The sequence below is a fragment of the Erpetoichthys calabaricus genome, chromosome 5 (genome assembly GCF_900747795.2).
Source record: "Erpetoichthys calabaricus chromosome 5, fErpCal1.3, whole genome shotgun sequence".
Lineage (NCBI taxonomy): Eukaryota > Metazoa > Chordata > Cladistia > Polypteriformes > Polypteridae > Erpetoichthys > Erpetoichthys calabaricus.
In genome coordinates this window covers 104,805,406-104,828,568 of record NC_041398.2, presented here as the reverse complement: position 1 = coordinate 104,828,568, position 23,163 = coordinate 104,805,406, and the positions used below count along the sequence as shown (strand labels likewise).

The 23,163-nt window shown below is 36.6% G+C and overlaps 1 protein-coding gene across 1 annotated transcript in view; it reads right to left on the bottom strand.

The window, feature by feature from the left end:
• The window catches only part of sorcs2 (sortilin-related VPS10 domain containing receptor 2), a 1,166,544-nt gene that overhangs the window by 55,098 nt on the left and 1,088,283 nt on the right, over positions 1 to 23,163 (bottom strand). The window contains exons 12-16 of the mRNA XM_028801884.2: positions 19,868 to 19,944; positions 19,240 to 19,331; positions 8,622 to 8,729; positions 6,018 to 6,138; positions 765 to 898 (exon numbers count right to left, since the gene is read on the bottom strand). Of these exons, the coding sequence (XP_028657717.1) occupies positions 765 to 898; positions 6,018 to 6,138; positions 8,622 to 8,729; positions 19,240 to 19,331; positions 19,868 to 19,944 (532 nt within the window). The remainder of the gene's footprint in view (positions 1 to 764; positions 899 to 6,017; positions 6,139 to 8,621; positions 8,730 to 19,239; positions 19,332 to 19,867; positions 19,945 to 23,163) is intronic.

Here is a 23,163-nt window from a genome sequence, read left to right as displayed (position 1 = left end):
GGCTCTGTAAGGTACTGTTTTTTTTTTTTGTTCTGAAAAGTACATGTATTAGTCCATACAACTGGAATACATTCAGGTAGTTTTACAGGGTAGCAAAACATGTATCGTTGGAGAGTACAAGCGTTCAGAAAGGCACTGTCACTGTGTGCTGCACCTGCTCAACAATGGCTATGCAACTGGTTTGGATAAATAATGGGCTATTGTTATATTGTTAACAATAAATAATTAAGCTGCATTGTAATGAAAAAACAGGTATGTAGACCCAGTAAGACAATATCATACAGTACTTCCACCATCATTCAACAATCCATACTCAATAATTACCACAAAAGCACATTTAGAATGAAGATGTCCCCCTAGAGACTGCTCATTAAGGACTCAGGAGATCACAAACTGCTCAACATTTATTAGTCCTTTCCTAATAGTCCACATAGAAATTGTGGTCTGTGAGGTTTTTTCCCCCACCTTCCTCATATTTAGCATCTTCCTTGTCTGTTCACAATTTCTTTCTACCTCTTTTAGCAGGGGAGAGGTTTATCAATCCTATTTGGCAAGACTTTAATAATCAAACAATGCAATACATGGTACAGTTTGAATAAATACTCCAAAAACGTCATCTGAAGCCAAAATAATCAATACAGGTGCCATCAAAGTATACATGGATTTTCTTCTATCAATTCAAAGAACATTATCATTTAAAAGACATTTTTATAAAATCCTGAACAAAGCAAGAGCAACATCAAGATGGCTGAAAATTCTCTCACCAATTAAAGTCTTTCTCTGAACACTGGCAAGGCTTGGATGTCAAAGTAGATGTAAAACTCTTTCCTTTGATGCAAAGCGCTGTGTCTTTTCTTTTTCGGAAGCTTCTCTCCTGGCCCATAATGCATGGCTCATCCTGTTCAAAAATAAAGTTTCTCAGTAATACTTATAATTCTAAGCACATAGAAAAACTCTGAGAACTAACAAGTTGAATATTAACAAAATGCCCTCTGCTATGTATGTATGTTTGAAAATCTAACAAAAATTTGAAATATTAATAATTCTTCATCAGTAATAATGCTTGGAGAATTGTAACATTCAGTTCATTAGCAGATAACCTGAAGCAGTAGCATAATGAAAATGTGTTCTTAATTTTTACACAGTCTCCCTGATCAGTCTCAACTGAATTCAAGACTGCACATTAGCAATATCAACAGATACAGCACACTTCAGTGTGTAAAAGACTTTGGCTTTGTACATAAGCGGTCTGCTTGGGGTATTGTATAACACTTGAATCTGAGGTGTTATCGAGGTGTAGTTGAGCTCTTATTTAAAATATACTAGCAAAGGATACACGAGAAAGAAAGAAAGAAAGTAAGAAAGAAAGACTTTTTGCCATGTTAGTGTATATATTTTCTTATAAAAAATTAAATATATTCATGCCTTTTTTGTTTATCAGTATAGTTTTTAGTTAAAATTATATGTCTACATATACTGTACAGTATATACACTTATTTTCAAACCAACCTAATCAAATTCCAAGGTGTCAATGGGGGGAGCAGAGCCTATCTAGGCACATCAGGCACAAGGCAGGAATTGATCCTGGATGGTGTGCTGGTCCATCACAGGGCCCACACATGTATTTATAACAACATTTACTTATATAAGGAGCAATTCAGAGTTAGCAATTAATTTACCAATGCAACTTCAGAGATTGGGAGAAAAAGCAAAGGACCTGAAGAAGACCCCATGAGATATATACAGTATATACAGTATATATAATATTGACTACATGATTATTCCCTTATGTGATCATTTAGGGCAGGCATGTCAAACACGCGGCCCGCAACAGAAATCTGTGCGGCCCTCATGACAGATTCTAGTTAGCACTAAACTTGCACAAAATGATTACTATCGTTTGTGATTGAATCATTCTGCGTCTTCAGCGTTACTTATTGACTTTTCTTACTTCTGCCTTCTGACAAAAGCGCATTTCCCAAGGCATTACGGTACCGGAAACGTCATCCGCTAGTATAGCCACAAGCCTTGTCCAAAGTTAATGAGCCGCAACGTCGCAACTGAAGTGCTAGGCTGCAGCAGCCTGGCAGCAGGGGCGGCCTTAGGCATGTGCAAACTGTGCACCTGCACAGGGCTGCCACGCCAATAAATATTGAATATAAAACAGAAAGAGAAAATAAATAACGACACAGCTGACGGCAATGTGGCCGAAAAATATGGTGTTTCTTGTTAATTAGTACGCTGTATTTACTAATGTCGCTCGAGTCAGAGCAGTAAGCTGTATGTAGTATTATAACGTTCTGCCGTGATGAGAATATCATGGGCTGCCACTTAGTTTTCAAGTTACGGATGCGCGCATATAGAAGCGTGACACGAGCACGAGGCGGCTATGCAGTGTCTGCAATGGACGTGGCCATCCGCCGTGCATAACATACCATATTGACACTGACGGGCGAAGGGGCCACCGATTCTTTCTCTGCCCAGGGCCGCCACGAGCCTAGAGCCGCCCCTGCTAAGGCTACACTACTGACTGGGCTGCTGAGACTGGCCACTGGGCAGAACTGACCATCACGAGTAGTAATAGTTCGCATATTTTCACGTTTTTTTGCTCTAGTTTTATGTAATTTTGTGCTAGTATTGTAACGAACAGTTAGTGCAGACTACAGCTGAAGATCTGAAGTGGATGTGAGAAGTTGGTGAGTTGTTTATTAACAAATGTTTGTGATTTTGAGTTTGTAAAATTAGTGTAGGTCAGGGGGCTTTTTGCATATCGGCTTATTTTACAGTCTAAACTTTGAAGTAAACTTAGTAAAGTAAAATTAGATTTTTGGAGGATTTGTTTTCCAACTTGAATTACTGAGCAATGAATTCAGTGAGCGTTTTCGTAATTTCAGTTCACACGAACAGGACTTTGCGCTGTTTACATCACCTTACTCTTACAATGTTGAGAATGTGCCTGAGAATATCCAAATGGAATTGATTGAACTGCAGTCAGATTCTATTCTGAAGGCAAAATACAACGAAGTTGGTGTGCCAGGCTTGTATGCTTACCTGCCACCCTCGTATGTGCAGATCCGTAAGTTGGCATCGAGAGTACTGTCAATGTTCGGAAGCACTTACCTTTATGAGCAATTGTTTTCGTTAATGAAAGCTACCAAAACCCCACATTGCTCAAGACTTACCGTTGAGCACCTTTCATCCCTCATAAAAGTTGCAGCTGCACAAGATTTCAAGCCTGATATTGACGAACTGGTTACTAACAAGAGATGCCAAGTATCGGGACAAAAGAAATAGATCTCACACTGTAAAACTCCTACAGTATATAAGCAATGAATATAATATAATGAATAAATTATAATAATATAAGGACCTAGCTAAGAGGCTAAGACTCTAATTGTACGCTGTTGTACGGAGATTGTATGGAAATAAATTGCTTTTCTTTAAACTTTAAGTGTTATATTTTTTAAAGTTTTCAGTATGTTACAGTGTGGCCCGCTGACGCACGTATGGCAGTCGAAGCAGCCCACCAATGGTAGTGAGTTTGACATGCCTGATTTAGGGGAAACTATCCATCTGTTTTCTTAACCATCTTTTATCCATTAAAGTTTTGTGTGTTACAGAATTGTAGTCTCAGAAATATGAATCAACCTGACACCAGTGCAGTGCAGGGCCGACTGTGACCATTTTACGTAATACGCACCCCTTTAGAGAATCAGATTGATGAAATTAAAACAGCATATAGTCTACAACCAAATATCAAATAGTGTCAATACTATATAGATATATTATTTATAATATATATTAATATATATATAACATACATTTGCACTTATTATATTACATAGCATTATAATTAAGTTCAATGCCGTTTATACCTACATTAGTCAAGCAACCATGCAAAGTCATCTGTGCTTGACTATTCAAGAGATTATGTGCATGGATTAAGAAATACACCAAAGAAGCAGAACTCTTTCAAACAAAGGAGTGTAAGTTCTGCATTTCTGTCTCATTTCATCTAAGGTTCTTAGCTCCCACAGTCCAAAAACATTTTAATTTTTTAAAAATTCTAGCCCAGTGACAAAGTCACCAAAGTGCAGGTCTCCAGTGTTGCTAGTTTAATCCCCACTTCTGATGCAGGGTCTAATGTTAAGAAAATGCCTTAGTTTGCCTGTGCTTCAATTGGTAAAAAAGACAAAATCTAGATCAACTGTAATATAATCTAATATTTCAAACCTGTCTAATTTAATTTAGTGTCTTAAGAGCCAGTGCCATTCCCAACCACTTCTCACACAAGATAGAAGACAGCCTTATGGAGTCAGTCCATCACCGTCTCATGTACCCAACACACTCACATAGGGCCAGTTTAGAATCATTAATCTACCTGTGACAAATGTCCTCAGGCCCTTGGGCTAAAAACCCACAAATAGATGGGGAGAATGTTCAAGATCCATGCAGAAAACAACAAGGTATTGGATTGTAATCTAGAATGCTAGTTCCATTAGGCTGCCCTCATTAAAAACTGAAGTAAAATAAACTTTTTTTTGACTGTTTGTAAGCTGTGTTTATGTACAATTAATGCCTACTAGGACAAACTCGCATTTCACATCCAAGAAGAATAAACAAATCAGTGGACTGTATTGGTCCCAGATAAAGTAATTTAAACTGTTTTTCACAACTACATTCTCAAAAAGAGAAGTATCCGGGAAATCATGATTTCTACTTTGCTAACAAATACATAATAATGAATTTTATTTATATGTTACACTAAATTACCATAGTCATCTCCATGTACTTTAGAAAATCTTGATAAATAAAACAATAAAACTCTTTTTAAAAAATAAAATTTTAAATTTTAACAGAATAAAACAGAAATGAATATTACTTATTACATATTATTAAAATCATTGAAACAAGTCTTTAAATTCTTCTTAAAAGTAGTCAGTATTTCAGACCTTCAGATAGACTGTGGGAGTGTGATAGATTAGGTCCAAAAGAACAAATGGGCTCGATTGCCCATTGTGCACAGCCTCAGCCGAGGAACAACAGCCAGAAATCAGTTACTGATAATAATGTTAAGAAGTGGACATACACCTGTAAAACAGGTTTTTAGGAACAACGTTGGAATTGGATCCAGGGAACAAGTAGACAATTTCATCTGAGACACATCTGCCTCAGAAATTTCAGAAAAGCAGCTCAGAGGAGTAAAATAAGGGAGTGGATCTACAACAAAACTGATTTACAGCTGCTAGCTTTATTTGTTCCCTGATATTTTTAATCTTTGCTTGTAAAATTTCAAGAAAACGTTAACATCTTCCAGAAACAACCACAGGTCCTGTCTCGGTGAATAGATGTTTAGAGCTATTCTTTTAAGAGCTCAGAGGTGGTCATTAAACCATGGTGAGGAATGTGGAAAGGACACAGTGCATGTCTTTTCTACAGCAAACACATTTAAGTTGTGTAAAACATAGTTACACAGATACACAAATTCCTCTAATGAATGCAGTGGGCTACATAGAAAGAGAATTAAGTACAGCAGATGTAAAACACAGAGCATCTACAGCTTTCAGATTCTTAATAAAACAAGGTGTGCTGGTGGATAGAGGCAGGTGGAATAATTAAGATATTCAGCAACATGATGCTGTGGTCCGAAACACCAATATGCACTTCATGGGGAGTGCCAATATAAAAGAATCACTCGCAATGACAATGTTCAAAATATGACAGTGTCTATGGGTAGAGGAGTTCACAAACTGCACTAGCAGAAGACACTCATGAGTGTTACAAACTAGGAAGCAAGTGGGCAATGTTAAAATTTCCTAAAATAGTTAAGTTTGCAAAAGCTGGAAACAAATTAAAAAATTCAGACAAAAATACAGAATTCACTTTAGGGAGATGACATATACAGTAAGTAAAATAATGGCTGCGAGAGTTGCTAGATTAAAGTAAATATACAAATAATGTAAATATGTAAGAGTGAACACATTTTAAAACACATAAAAATCAAGAGGCAAACATACCTGCAGGTTGGTCACTTTCCAGCTGTCATAATCTGCTTCGGTACACTGACGTGGGAAAGACTGCCGGAAGTCCACCTTCACTAACTCCCAATCGGAGCGAAAGCTGATATGTCCAAAAACTCTGCAAAAACCATTAAAGCAGGCTATTAAAATACAGTTGTTGGGTGCAGGGCTGAAACTTTATAGCGTTTCATTGATGTGTAAGGTTATTAAATAAAATAACTTTTTAAAGTACAATAAATGCAACTGTTTGTTTCAATATATTGAACATACTGTGTAAATTGAGTTTACTGTATTATTTTTAACAAGAAAGTTTGTGCTCTTGTTGTGTAATTACAAAAATTACACAACATACAGTATGTGATGCCTGGAGTAGTAAAGCATTTTTTGTTTCCAGACACTATTTTTCCACTAGATGGTGCCAAGAGTCTAGCAAATTTCAATTATAAGCTGCTTCCTAGATTTGAGGCTTACATGTATTGTGGCTTGTTTACTTAAAGCCACTATTTATCCCAGGGTTTTATCCCTATTATCCTATAAGAGAACAGTCTTGTGTAGCGGTTGTAGTACTAAATTAACAACCAGCAGAGTAATTAAAACAACAAAGCAAACAAGTTATGAAGGACTAATTAGAATTTGAAGCCTTTATTGTCATTACACTAGGTATAACAAAATTACAGAGCAACCACTCCTTCGGAGACAATGAGAAATAATCAACAATTTTATGCAGTAACTATAAAAGTACTTCACATTGGAGTGAAAAAAAGAGAGAGGGACAGAGACAGAGACAGAGAGAGAGATGGCCAGTGCATGCTGAGATTCAATGTAGTTATGGCTCCAGGAAAGAAGCTGTCCCTGAGTCTGTTTGTCCTTGATTTGATGCATCTGTAGTGCCTCCCAGCGGGCAACAGGTCAAACAGGTGAAAACCAGGATGTGAGGGGTCCTTCAAAATATTTTTTGCCCTACCAAGGGAGTGGGAAGTATACAAGCCTTAATATGGAGGGCAGGGAGCAGCCAACAATCTTCTGAGCTACACTGATGACATGCTGAATCCCACTCCTTCTAGCTGCAATGCAGCTACTTTACCACACTGTGATACTGCATGTCAACACACACACTATGGAACAGCGGTAAAATGTCACTAGCAGCTTTTGACCAAGGTTATTCTTCCTAATCATTTGCAGGAAGTGAAGTCACTTCTGTGCCTTTTTAATGACCACTTTGGTGTTTATAGTCCAAGACAGGTCAATGGAGATTAAGGTACCCAATACTTTGAAGGCTGGGACCTTCTCCACACAATCACTGTTAATTTAGAGGGGGGCCAGGTCTGCTCTGTTTTTCCTGAAACCAGATGATTTTCTTTGTTTTCATGGTGTTCAGTGTTAGGTTATTTGTTGAGCTTCAAGTTGACAATTTCAGGATCTCTCCTCTCTGATGAGTCCAACCACTGCAGTGTTGTCGGCAGATTTGATGATGGTGTTGTTAGGGTGAGCTGGACTGTAGTCATGAGTGTAGAGGGCAAACAGCAGTGGACTCAGCACACAGCCATGTGGAGAACCAGTGCTGAGTAAGCTGAGGAAAAGTGGAGGCCGTTGATGAGAAAGCCGTTAATCCAGGTGCAGAAGAGTGGAGGGAGACCTAAGTTAGCTAGTTTACTGACTAGAATGTCCAGAAGAATTGTATTAAAAGCTGAGCTATAGTCGATAAAAAGCCAATCTGCATGAAACACAAATAGCTAATTTTCATTTGTTATTTCTCAGCTGAACCTCAACAGCTAGATACAACAGCTATTTTTTGTTTCACCCCGACAAGCCAGTGAAACTGTCCTGTATGGACTGAGCTGAGGTTCCACAAATGTCTGAGGAGTCAATATGAGTTACTGTATATAGGCTATGTCATGGAGATACAGGCAGGTGAAAGGATAGACAGACAGAGAGACATAAAATACCCTTTACGCTGAATCAAAACAGTTATAATAATAAAAATATAAATGAAATAAATTAACTTGATAAAATAAAAATAAAATAAAACAAAACTAAATAAAATCAGTCTGAGTCCTTTAAAATTACCTTAGAATTTCTAAATAATTATAAAAAATTATTTCCTTGTATTTTCAAACACCCAATGGAGAGATAAAAGTCAGAAAATACATAAAGACAAAATACCTTGGGGATGCCAAAGAAAATTAGAGTACCCTGAGATGAACAAATGCAAGTTCGTGTTTTTTATTAAATAAAATTAAGTTTTGCTTATCAGAGAGTAGCAATATGTTTCATATCCGTTTTACATGCAAATTAATTTTTTTATGTAATCTGTTAGTACTAATACTTTAGTACTCTATGCATTTAAAATAATTTTTGTATGAATTTATCTTGAAACTCCTATTTTGACATTTTTTGCATGGTTCTTAGGAAAAAATATGATCACCCATTTTTCATATTATTAACTTGAATTTTCAAGTGAAATTGATTTTTAGCTTTTGATCACATTTTTCAGTAGAAAGCTACAGTAAAAAATTGATACATTTTAAACACAGTTTTTAATTAAACAAAAATTCTGCTTATCTCAAGAAATAAAGTAAAAGTAAGTGCAGAAGTACTCACGTCATAACAAGGGTCTCATCTCCGGGTTCACTGAGCAGCCCATCAACAAATACAGAAGTGCTGGTGAAGTTGTGTGTGTTCCATGTCTGTCCTTCATCAATGCTAAACCTGAAAAGAGAAATAATACCATGTACATTTTTTAAACCTGTTTCTAATTTGTTTTTCTTTCTTGGTATGTTTTATTTGTCATTATGTAAAGTTCTTTGAGCAACATCCTTTGTATGAAAATGTGCCATAGAAATAAACGTTGTTGTTGTTGAATTCATAACATGATAGCAAGAATCATAACTAGAAAGAAAAAGTATGATAATAGAACTGTAGTTCTTAAATCACTTTAGTGGTATCCAGTTCATTTTAAAGTCAATTTTAACCATGTGTAAAGTAATCCATAAATGGATTAGTCTCCCTTTACCCTAAAGAAATTATGACTACCTAAAATCTAGTTTTCATCCAGATATCAAGATGCAAGCCTACTTAAAATTCCAAGGATAAATACAACTGCTGTAGAAAGGCATAGAGCTCACACACTCTGGAATGATGGCAGTTTCAGTATAGGATACCCTGTTTAGAGCTGTTGAGACAATTCAGATTGCTTTTTAACTAAATGTAGTAATTTTGATTTGCCATTAATAAGTACTTTTTTTTACATCTCAGTATTTGTGGTGAACTTGACCTGTCATAGAGTTAATTTGTGGTCAAAAAAGACTGACATCTTTTACATTTTATATTAAGCTATTATGTGTTATGTAAACACTATATACTGTGTATCGTCTATATATATATATATATATATACAGAGAGAGAGAGAGAGCGAGAGAGCAAGAGAGCATGATGTTACTCTTTTTGTTTGTCAGCATTGTATTTTTCTTTATATAGCATTTAATTGATTAAAAATAAATGGGATCAAATTTAACATTCTTGCAGAAAGACTAGCTACTTGAAAACATATCAGTGTCAGCCTGCCTAATGTGTTTCTAAACTGTCATGTTTTAGAACTATCACTTAGTGACATTGGTATTAAACAAACCAATGTATATTTTTTATATTAAAACTGAAACAATGCTGACATGATCCATTTGTATTTATACACTCACTGCAAAACTAATTCATATAATATGGAAGTACTGCATAAAAGGGAAAAGAGCACACATTGACAATGATCTAGTACATTTTTGTTTTTATAACTTTTGTTTGCCAACTTATTTTTTAAGCTAGAAACTAAGCTGCTGAGAAGAAATAAATACTTTTGCTGACTTGTTTTGCATTCTATTCAATACTTTCCCTTTTTGCTGCCCCAGTTGTCACAGATTGTTTCACTCTGTACTGACCAATATGGATATGATCAAGCAGAGTGGAGAACAACTTGTAAAGGGAACTTTCATTGTGTGGTCAGATGGGCAGGAGTTGACACATTGAAATGAAAGGATGGCAAACTTATTCTTGGGGCAGGACCAAATCATAATTATAAACAAATGTTTGATCAAATCCAAAACCATTCCCTTTGAATCTGTAATGCACTCAAAAGTGATTTCTTAAGCACGGTTATTTCTTTATTTTAAACAAAGATTCAACGTACCTAAACACATGATTCCACCTTAACAAAGCCAATATACATAGCAGTTGGGCCTGTGGCATTTCCTCTATGACATGTTGAAAACCAAATGATTAACACTTGAACCCTGACACCAATGGAACCTTCGACCGCGTCTTCTTCTCAGTTTGTACTCCTTTCATTCTGCTCTGGCCCTGTTTTCATCACATTTACTGTACTCTCAGTTGCTAGATCGTGTGCAGCCCAAGTTCACTGTGTGTTTTCAGCTTCACTTCTCGCTCTTCCTTTCAGACCCTTCTTTTGATTCTCTAACTGTGTTTAGCACAGTCAGAGAGTTTGTACATTCTTTTTTACATAACTTTTCAAAACGGGAACATATATGATTAGGTAACATTATTCTGTTCTGAAAGAATATGCAGAAACTCTAAACTCACTGTTTAATGGAGCCATTTACATGATTTTCTTTTTTCATCATTTAAACGTAGTCATAGTTCTATCACTAAAAGAAAAATAAATAAATAAGTGGCCTAACACAATTACTTAAATTTGTTCTTATCTTTATTTGAGGTAAATTATCGATTTGTCTTATTTGTTACACTGTCACTCCTAATTATTTCTAAATGCTGAAGCACTCTTAGATTTAATTTAGATTTAGGGATAGGGTTAGGGTTAGAAATGTTATACGGTTTGTCAGAGACTTTCTGTTAAAGCTTTTTGGCTGTAGGTTTATAGGGTTATTATTGTCACATATCCTGAATACGTTGATATTTTTATTTGCAGATTTCTTCAAATTGCAACCAAACTTTTATGTCAACTGAGCAAAACTATAATTATAATAAGATGAGTGGCTCTCCTATTGTTCTTTAGGCTTGAATTAGGTTTTCCATCTGGTTATCTTCAGAACAGGAAATGTTTAAATAAACTTTCTTTTTTGTAGTGAATTATATCTGCACACTGCTAACAATTATCTTGCCCTGGAGAAGTGAACTTCAAGCATGGTGATCTTAAGAAGGAGACACTGAATGAGGCAGATTTACAAAGCAATCACAACCATCTTTATTAAGTTGGAATGTATAAGTCTTTTGGGAAATAACAGCGAGATTCAATCAGCCAGCACAGTATCGGAGTTAGAAAATGCGTGTGGTTATAGTGTGCAGTGACACCTTCCTCAAATAACTAACAAAACTAAACACATCGCAATTACGAGGAAAATAGATATGTTTCTAATGTTCATCATGCATTGGAGAGATTAATTTTGGCTCACTTTGGATACGCTTTACCCAGATAAATCTTAAAAAAATCAACTATTTATAAAATGTTTTATAAAAAAATATTTAGCCTATATTGTGCATTATAAATGAGCAAAATCTGTAGGACATGACCACAGCAATTACTCCATCCATCTATTATTCAACCCATGCAACCTAGTTGAATGTTGCAGGAAGCTTAAGTAATAGTAGTCATAAATTGGGAATCAAACAAAGATGGAGTGTCAAACCACCTTAAGAAGTACTCCAACACAACAGGTCAATTCAGAGTTGCCAGTTAACATAACCTACTTGTATCGGGATAGTGAAGAAACTTGTGTACCTCAAGAAAACCCATAGGAGTCTTCATCACACCTTGGATATCAGCACAACACTATGTCATATTTCCACAAACAAAGTCAGAGTTTTTGTTTCAGGACAGTTATCCACCTTTAACCAATTAGCTCTGAACTTAGCCTCTGACATCATGAAAGTGTTTCTACTCTCTATAGAGGTTGAGGAGATGGTCACAGTGGTGTGTCATTGGCATTTGTAGAGTAGAGATCTTTCTGTGAGCATTGTCTTAGACTTTCTAGTTTACTGAATTTTTTTCTACTGTTAATTGGATTTTGCTATTGGATTATGAATTTGGACTTGTTTTCCTTGGATTGTGTTTTGGGCTAAACCTGCTTACCCATATTTTGTTCTCTTTTTGGTTTTTCTGAACAAATCATTTATAAAAATTCTTCATTCCTCTTGTCCTTCAAGCCAGAGGTTTTAATGTTTCATCTCCTATGAAGGGTATTGTGCTTTTAGGATAGTGCAAAGTATATTTTGAATTTTTAAACACCACTGTCTCATTCTGGGCCAATGCTGGCCTAAAAGCCTGCCTCCTGAATCTGAATTTAATACATCTGGACTTCATTCAACATATCATGTGAGTTGCATCAGCGTCTACTTAATGTTCTATCAATTTAAACTTATTTACAATTAATCTAGAAGATATGTAGAATTATATTTTAATATTGACATTGTAAGCACTTTGGTTGGAGCTCTATGAGGAATATCTAAACCTAGTTGAAAAGTTCTCCTTATAGGAGTTTGGCACTGCCAAAAGAATTAGTTGGGTTTGAGTCCATCTCTGTAGCTGTGGTGATTCAAGTGTTTTGTAAAGGTTAGGGGGTATATAAGTTCCACCATAAATTCTGAAAGTACTAGATATTATGTGAAGTCTCTTGGGGTTATGGTTATAGTTATGGGTTATGAGTGCTCCCAATTTTTGAAAAGGGTTACAGTGGTGTGTGTTCAAGATACTGAGGGATGGCATTCCTTATCCTCCCTGAGAAGCATATGCTGGGATGTCAGAACAGAGCCTGTGATGTGGTAGATGAACCTAAGATTCATAACATGCAATGTGGATTCTCTCCTTGACATGCTCTGTTTGTCCTTGCTTAGATATTTGAGGGATCATTGGATTTTGATACACCTATCAACATGTTCTTTGTAAGCTTGAAAGATGCTTATGACTTATATATATTTTTGTATACTTGCAATGGATGTGTAGCTGTCCCAATCATAGTAGTTCATGTACTTTGCGGTCTTGTTGACAACTGAGGGTAGAGGAGGTGGCAGTTTCAGGATATTATACTGGTAAAAACTAGGAGTTTAGTAATTATCAGTTAATATTTTATATAACTTACAGTATTTTTTATTTGACAATTATTTCCAAGGGTCTTGGGCTTTTAATTATGCACAACATTTGGCCAGGCTTCGTAACTGTCTATTTGTTTTGATCTTTTTGTCATCTAGTGTTTTAAAAACAGTTTGGTCCCCTAGCATCTTTGTATCAGTTCTGACCAGACTACTCCTTTTTTTTGTCCTAAAGTACCTCTTCCACACTGTTGTTCTTTTAACCTTTCTGGACTGTGGAAGATCAAAACAGCCATGACAGCACTGGCATAAGAAGTGCTTGATATGAATACAGACAATGAAACATGAGGCTAGGTAGAGGAAGAGAAACAAAATATTAAATCTCCATAAGAAAAGAATAAGTCCTGGAAACAGATGTTCCATTTCAAGGCAAATCCAGAACATGACTAACCAGAATGTTGTTATTCACACTTTGAATATTTCGTAGAAGGTAATAATGGTGAAATGGTCAATTTGTGTGAGAATGTCAGGATCTGCTACTCATCAAAATGGCTAAGCAGACAGCAGGTACTCTTTAAAAACTGACAAGATTTACTATTCCTAAATTCTTTTTACTTGTTTAAACTGTGGCTTAACTGTGTGTTAACGTTTATGTTTTAACTTGTGTTTCCTTAAAACGAAAGTGAAAAATGTTAACTCTTAAAAATGGTCTAAGCTAGCTTAATCATAAATTAATACAAGGTTAAAACACTCATATCTACAAAGGTCTTAAACCTTAAAACAAGCATCTCAAAATGTTCAAGCAATTAATGTCTTAGAATGTTAAATTCGGCATGAATATTTCCTGGAATAAAGCCATCTAAGCTTTTACATGATTAGTTATTTTTCGGCTTCTGAAAAATACACTGCATTGTTCTGTTCTTTTTTCTTGTTTTATGCAAATGATTGAACTATCGCACTAGAGTGCTGTGTTTTCTTTAACCTGAAATTGTATTTATTATGTTTCTAAGCTCTCATTGCTCTTACTGGTTAATTGAGTTATCATTTACAGCACGTCCTGGACACCATTTACTCAACTTTAGTCTCCACGTCTGCAAACTTGGGGAAAAGACACAAAGTGGAAAAAAGATCAGTAACAGACGGGCTCCAGCTTAATCATGGGAAACCGGTCAGTGTAACTGGGGTTTTTACCTTCCTGCCCAACCCATAAAAGCAATATTCCTGCAAATCGCGTGGCACCTGTTGCATAGTGCAGCCAGGCTGATGCACACACACGCACACATTTAAACACAAAACTCCCAGTCATGAAAGGATAAAAGAGAGCCTGAGCTTAGATAGAGAGTCAGAATTATTAATCTGACTAAAAATCTTGAAAATAGACACTGGATTGATCCCAATGGTTCAGACATTTGGTTAATCCAAATTTGATATTCTATCATGTTAAAAAAAAGGAATTACAGTATAATAACTGATTTATGAGTGGTTTTCTGCAATGTTTGCTTATCTAGCTATATTTAATTTAACTGTGTCACCGTAAACAAGAACAGCACAATGTATACTAAGCAGTAACTGCCCACTGCACTGAACAAGAGTGAAAGTAGTGGTGTGTCATAGAACATGATAAATGATGGAGTGGAGGTGGATCATGTATTCTTGAAAATGACTCACTACATGCAGTACATTGAACCCTGCTGCATATGGCACTGTATAGCCACAGGCCAGTCAGAGTGCCCATGCTAACTCCTATACACTATTGAGAGAACCAAAAATGGGAATGTCAGAATCAGAACTGGACCTTGGATCAGTTGAAGAAGGTCGCCTTTTTCAATAATCTCATTTTCTGTTGCATCATGTGGACAACTGGGAATATGAGTGGTCTGGGCATTTATGTGAATGTTAATTTGACACATTATACCTAAACATCTTTACAGATGGGCTGCATGGTGGCGCAGTCTGTAGCACTGCTGCCTTGCACTTAGGAGACCTGGGTTCACTGCCCGGGTTCTCCCTGCGTGGAGTTTGCATGTTCTCCCTGTGTCTGTGTGGGTTTCCTCCGGGTGTTCTGGTTTCCTCCCACAGTCCAAGACATGCAGGTTAGGTGCATTGGCTATTCTAAATTGTCCCTAGTGTGTGCTTGGTGTGTGGGTGTGTGTGTGGGTGGCTAGCACCCTGCCTGGGGTTTGTTTCCTGCCTTGCACCCTGTGTTAGCTGGGATTGGCTCCAGCAGACCCCCTTGACCCTGTAGTTAGGATATAGCGGGCTGGATAATGAATGGATGGATCTTCACAGACCAGGTACACCGCTTCATTGCAATGGTATTCCCCAATGGAAATAATGTCTATCAGCAGGATAATGCATCCTGCCACACTGCACAAATTGTTCAAAAATGGTTTGTGGAACATGATGAAAAGATGAAGGTGTTACCCTGGATTCCAAATTCCCCGGATCTTAATCCAGTCGAGTATCAGTGGAGTTGTTGGACTAACAATAATAACGTGGTGGCTCCAAATTGCAGTAAACAGGAGTTAGAGGATTTGGTGCTAACTAACATCCTGGTGTCAGATACAGAGAGAGTATGCTTTTAGCAGGTTGGAACAGTTTTGGTGGTACACAGAGGAGCCATGTGGGCTAGAATGAAGCCACACCCGGAAGTGCAGCCTAATTAGGCCAATTACCACCTGGAGCACTTCCGGGAGGACTATAAGTAGAGCTTATATAATATATTATAAATTATATATATATATATATATATATATATATATATATATATATATATATATACTGTGTATATATATATATATATAAATTTATATTTTCTATAAGAGACTCGGGGGGCCAGAGTCGGGAGGTGGAGGACGAAGCTAGAAGGGAGGAGTGGTGGTGCCAAAGAAGAGAAAGTGCGGTGGATTAGTGGTGTGCCTTATTTGGGACTGTGTTGTGTCTGTGGGTACAAGGAAGGCGTAGCCCACAGACAAAGAAAATAAAAAGTATTTCTTTTATTTTACACGTGCCTCAGTGTGAGTCTGTGTCGGGTCGGGCGCTATATAGCATCCATATCACAATATATATATTTAGAGAAGTTACTTGGAAAATACTAATAAATAAAACTAATAAAGATTAGCAGGAAGAATGCTGGCTGTACTAAATGCTACAGTCGTAATCAAAAAAGAACAAAAGTGTTCTGTTAGAGATACTTAAATCAGGGAGCACTATAAAGAAGGAAAAGAAGTGCCATCAGCAATGGTAAGGACAACTGACACCAGAACTAAAAGAGGCAGTCACGGCCATACAGCAGAATCAAACAGACTAAACATGTTTTGAAAGAGATTTTAGCAATTCTTTATCTAGGCAATGAGCTACTGAAGGATTAATCCATTTGACTTGGTCTCCTAGAGGTTTTACATTCTACGCAAAATGTCTGGCAGCGTTTGTGCAGTTGCTCTACTGCAACTAATGGATTAGAACAAATGTCAAGCTTCCTTGGGATGAAGGAGGTTCTTTATGATCTTTTGCCATTTCAGACTGATGCTGAAGAAGAAAATGACTTTGAGGTTCTAATTTACAGACTGTGGCCACCATGAGACAAAATAATGGGCTCTAGGGGATTTCTTTCAAATGTGATGTGAACATATACAGCAAAATTCCATGGGGAATATAAAAGGCCCCAAGAATGCATAATTCAAATATATATAATTTATTATTATTATTATTATTATTATTTACATACTTTTTACAGCTACAATACACTGGCAACATGATCTTTAAACAAAAGGAATCAAGATCCCAACTGTCACATTTTGAGTACACAGGATAGTGTCATTTTAGAAACTTTCAAATTAAATATCCTATCCACTGTCAAATAAAAGTCAGATTTTAACATAATCAAGCCAGAGTTCAGGATCGCCAAGACCTTATCCACTTTAATGTGTGCAAATGCTGTAAGTAAATTGTCTGAGCATTAATTCAACATGACAAGCCAAAGAATAATTGGTTATCACATCCATTTAAAGTAGCCCAGGAGTTGGGCTCCTGTATTTCACCACTTAGCTGGAAAAGACTCAAGAGGACTAAAAAACCTGAGGAAATTATGAAGTAAGAGTACAAAACTGATGTCTACAACTGTGACTATTATCAGTGAAAGACATATTATCCATTAACTCAAAGATATTCTAAGGATTCTGCTTATTATCTAGAAATCACATGTAAAACTCTTATTACTTTATCTTTATTGTAGACTCCTTAACCCACAGTGACTTGTAAGACTGCGATACATTTCAGATGTTTACATACATATTTTTAGTAATCAGAGCACAACTTACTTTGGGTTCCACACTGAGTAAGAGGCAAGAATTGCAGTGACATCTTTGTGCTCCGGTGTCTCAGCCACAACATTTTACTGCTCGCTAAATTATCTAAAAAGCTTTATACAACACCTTACATAATACACTTGACCAGATTTTAAACTTGTACAAAAATGCTAAGTGAAATAATGGAACACAGATCGGCTAACATTCATTCATACAACTATTAATAAAATATTTTTCCAAGTTTTGGGCTATTTTTACCACTGGCACTTTCTTTTGCAAGACCACTAATTATATTTGTTTTTCCCTGTTTTTGGTAAAGATTATAGATAGAATTCTCTCTTCATCTGCCAGTTTAATGGCCATTCTCTAGATTCATCTAGTGTTGTTATTGATCCTTGAAATCCTGGATTTTTAGATTGGAAATGTTTACGCTGGGTCCCTTTCCAAATGTCAAAAATCTTTTGTCACCTTTTATACCACAAAAGAGGGATGGTGACTATATTCTAACCCCAGGTCACAGAAGTTAAATAAATAAAGAATAATTATACTAATATAGTATTTATAATAGTATATAATATTGATCATAATATTATAATGATTATACTAAAATAATTTAAAAGAGCTGTTGTCCAGGCATATTAACAGATGAACCATTGTCTGCATGTAAAGACCATCAAAAGTTTTAAGATCACCGAAAAATTCTCAAATTCACCACGTTGATGGTAGTCCTTTCAGGTACTTCCATGAATACTGTCCTTTATTACATCTGGTAGACACTTTTTTTGGAAAACAACTGCATTGAGTTGGCCTGTTTATGACCAGATTAAGAAAAGCCATTTTTCTAAAAGTGTGTCTTTAAAGACAATCATATTAAACTCCAGCACCTACAAAACTACTCTCATTACAGGGAGTGGCGTAATCATGTTTACACCGTCTTCAGCACAAGGGATTGCTTCAGAACTAATTACCATAACATGACATGTAAGCCAGGAAATTATTTCTTGATTTTACATTACACCAAATTTTTGCTTAGTGTGTAGGATTTTGACTTCTTTGCCGCCTTTTAGGCTAAGTTTTTTGGCAACTGTTTCAATATAACATTTGTCTGACTTTTGGATAAAAGTTTTCTTGGATAACAGCTTACAAGAAAAAATCATTTCATTTTTTAACCTTGCTGCCCTGGCTCTAATGTTTTCTTCAGCTCATCCAACTTTACACCCCCACAACAGCTTGAGAAATCTATAAATGTGATGAGGTGCCACCTTACTTGACATGGTTTTCTTGTCTGGAAAACTTCAGTGGGAGAATTACACTGAGGGAATGACCAGCTCTGAAGGTGCAGTCAAACTGTTCATCCCTGACCTCTGGATGAATCTGCCCTGCTAGTGACTGCAATCTTAATTTCTACAGGTCTGATTCCTGATAGTTTCTTAGTTGAAGACAGTTTTAGTCATCTTATGACATAGCAACAACTGACCTTTAGCACAGTAGTTATTCTCCTGCTGGACATGGGAATCATAACACTAGCATTCTCATTGTGACCCTTGTCAGATATGAAAATCTACAAAATCGTGAAATTTTATTGTTGTCATGACTTCTTACCTTCCAAAATAAAAGACTGGCAAAATTCTAACATTCCTTTCCACATGTCTAGAAACTCTGTTTGAAACAATATGCCAGAGAAAATAAGCATCATAATCTACGTTTAATAAAACACCACATTTTAAACAAGGCATCACTCAACTATTATTCCATTTACAGTACATTTCCTACTTACTTGTCCATTTACAAAATTATATTCTTTTCAAAGATTGCTATGTAAGGTTAAACAAAGGCTTTTTAATTTATGGCATATTTCTTACTTGAGAATTTTAAGGGGAATAGAAGTATCCTTAATTGCAACAATAACTCCTCCATGGTCAAGGTACAAAATGTGGTGTTCCTCTTCAAACACCTAATATATGAAAAAATGGATATTTAACTTCAGAAATCATCTGACTTTATACACTGAAGGAAAAGGAAAAGTAAAATTTGTACAATACAGTTATTACATATTGCTCAGGAAAACTGCAATATTGCAATCTACATTATGTGTCTCTAATTAAAAAAAAAAACAGAAATTGATAAACACGATTCTAAATCTGACTGGAGGAACAAGTATTGAAAATTTAGTAGAATCGTTTGAGAAGCTTCCTGCCTCCATGACATCATTAAAGATTCCACCCCAAAAATGTGTCTATTAACAAAGCAATGGAACTCAGAAATACTTTGCATTTTAACTAAGGTTAAATACATTAATATCCACACCCAATATCACAGGCAGCAATATTTTTTAGAAATCAATTAAATTAATCAACAAGGGTTTTGCCTGGCAAAGGATTATTGTGCAACTTTATTTCTACATAAGGATTGAAATCAATTTGAAAATGTACCACGACAATACAAATACTCTGTTATTGCCCATTTTAGAGTTTAGGAAATAATTCATACCTGTCTCCATGTTTTCCCACAATCCGATGTAATATACATTTCCTCTTTATATTCAACCAACTGGGAGCCAAGGTTGCCTAAAAGATAAAAGGGCAGACTGATAAGACTATTTATTGTTCTTATTTGACACCTACACTGTTTTTCTTGAGCAGTAGGACCGTTTTCTGTACATTGGGACATATAGCATACATCAGGATGTAGCCTCTGTTTGGTGAAGAGCGCTATATGGAAAAAAAAAAATAAACGGCATGGAATATCAGAGATAAATGAAAACATGACAATTGTAAGGGGGTTATAAAAGTAGGAGGGTCAGTCAAACATTTTTGTTAATGTTAGTATTAATGGCAATAGAGACTTCATAGTATTTAGAATATGACACACTCTTTGTATGTGAAATTCCATTTTAATTTCTGGAAACAGACCTAAATGGCCATGCTGACCTGTCTCTTTCTTTAAGTAATCCCAAGCTATGTGACCTTGTGTTCTGCCACAATGATGGAAAAGGGCAGGGTGGCTAAGAATCAAAAGTACCAGGAGATGAGTGAGAGCAATAAGAGGAAAAAAACAAGCATTGGTCAAACCAGAAAATCCAATGAAGCTAGACAACTAAACTGAAAATCAAAGTCATTATTCCCAGAATAGATCTTAACTAACTACACTGGAATTTTTTTCTTTTTTCAAAATGCAGAAACTTGGATGCAGACAATAGCATGCTACCAGCTTAAATAGCATGCGTCGCCACTTTTAACCACTGCATGTTAGAAAGAGGGCTCCACTGACAACAAGAATGTGCCTGAGGCTTTCAGAAAATATACAAAATGGCAGGGTACGCAATAAGAAACAAAATACAATTTGGTACCATGGAATGTAAATACAAAGAAAATAGAAAGAAATTAAATTACAAGCCATGTTCAATGATAAATTCTGTATATCCCAACACCCCTTATTCATAATTTCCAAATAACTTTGAATTATTCTTGGCCATTAAAATTAGGACCAAATCTTAGCTTAATCAATTTCGACAATGGAGTGAAAAGACATGAAGCTTTACAAACTTTCAGAAGATTTAACTTATAAATACTCTGGGGACTGATATTGGTACCTGCAAAAACATGGCCTGCAAATGGAAATTGTCAGAAAGAAAAGGATGACAACAGGGCAACTTGCAATACTTGCAAAGTAGATATTTCATCAAAGGGAGGAAACACTACGAATATGCAAAAGCATTTGCTCACAAAACACGCGATAACCTTAAATGAATGTCGTGTTTTTGATCTGCTCCGGACTAGTGAATCTCAACCCAGCAGCAGCGGTAACGTTTGCATGTCCTCTCCCGTTAATACGGCAGGTAACTAATCAACTAACATTGCATATTATGTTAGCATGATTTGCCTTATTGCAAAACCTGCTATTACTGTGCATTGCATTTAGATGACCATGACGAGAGAGACAGACAGAGTCTGGCTGTCTCAGATGCTGGCAGTTCTCGCTGCAGTCTACCGGTAGCTTCTCCTTTCTCAGAGGCGGGGAAAAGTAAAATGACACAGGCCAGGATAGACGAATGTCACCGAGCAGTGACTAAGTTTGTGGTAAAAGGCTTGCACCCATTTGCCACAGTAGATGCCCCCGATTTTCGGTAAGTGAATGTGTTTAATTGTAGGCTAAGTCAGGGAATGTCAAAGTTGCATGTTCTCCTTTTACCAGATGTTTCATCCGTTTCCATTTATATATCTTTTAGAGAAATGACAAAGACTCTGAACCCTAAGTACAAAGCCCCAAACAGAGACAGTTTAATCAACCACTTGATCCCTGTTTGGTATGCGGTCGAAAAGGCAAATCTGATTTCTGAGCTGAAACATGTGTTGAAGGCAGCCATCACTGCAGATGGATGGACAAGTTTTAGTCAAGATCATTACCTCACAGTAACGCTGCATTATGTCAGGAATGGCCAGGCTTAAGAAAAAGTCCTCAAAACCAAACCAGTGTACCAGGCACAGACAGGGACAGCTGTAGCAGAGGAGATTGATGAGATCTTGGAGGAGTATGGTATCAAAGACAAGGTTGTGGCAGCCACTGTTGATAATGCGGCCAACATGGATGTAGCTGTCAAAATAGTTGATGGTTGGAGAATTGCACAGTGCACAGTTCCATTGGACTTGAGTTGATTGTATTTGTTGCTGGCTGATGTAGTTTTATTTTTGAGTGCTCAGCTCATATATACTTTTAAAAAGGAGAGTGTAAATGTTACTGGACATTCTTGTGTAATTGCCACAGAATAATTTATGTTATACTTTGTTATTACTACAGAAGAATATTTATTTTATTATTATTTTACATTTACAAATTTTTTTCTGGGGACCCCGTGGCACCCCATCGGGTAGGCTGTGGATCTCTTAAGATCTCACTGTTGGGTTTGTAAGGTCATGCTACTCCTAAATTTCTATCTTGTTCAAAGATAAGATATAAAACAAAGTTCTAAGCTAATCGACCTGTGTGTTCTCCTTTTTTAAAAACAAGAATCGATAAAGAATCGAATTGTTAAACAGAATCGAAAATGGAATCGGAATCGTGAAAATCTTATCAATTCCCATCCCTACTGCCATTAGTGATGTCATTGGGAATCCCCAACCTGCTCCGGTTTTTGACAGGACCCCATGTGATGATGCAGGTTCTTCCTTTTTGGGAGCCCTTGAACCCAACACCATTGGTAATGTAACTGGATGAGCTGGACAATGAGGACACCAAAGAAAGCAAGCGGAGAGGTGCAAAGTGCAGAAGTGCTTTTATTTTAAAATAGTCAAAACCAAAAAGTGTTCAAATAAATAGTGTAGTGCAATCAAAGCATCAATAAATAAATAAATATAAAATATATCATATATATATATTTCATATAAATATGAAATATACCTGGCTCGTGTTCCCACCGCCTGATCCATGGCGTTCTGCAGAGAGTTGCCGGACCCTGCTTCCACTCCCACCACTGCCCATCCAGGCTCCTCCCAGCGAAAGTGTGACATCCTCCCACCGCTGCCTATCCAGGCTCCAACCGGCTAGAAGACGTCCCGGAGCACAGCAATCACTCCTGCTCCAGGCTGCTAAGCAGGAGTGATCCTCGTGCCTCCTCCTGAGACACCATCCCCGTCCACTTGCTTCTTCCACATAAGTGCCGGCTTACTCCAGCTTCTGTCTTCTGTCTGTCCTTTAACCTCTGCTAAATACGTCTTTCTATTCTCTTCTCTACCCTCCGCACTCGCGGTCCTACTATATACAGTATAACGGGGACATGGAACAGGTGC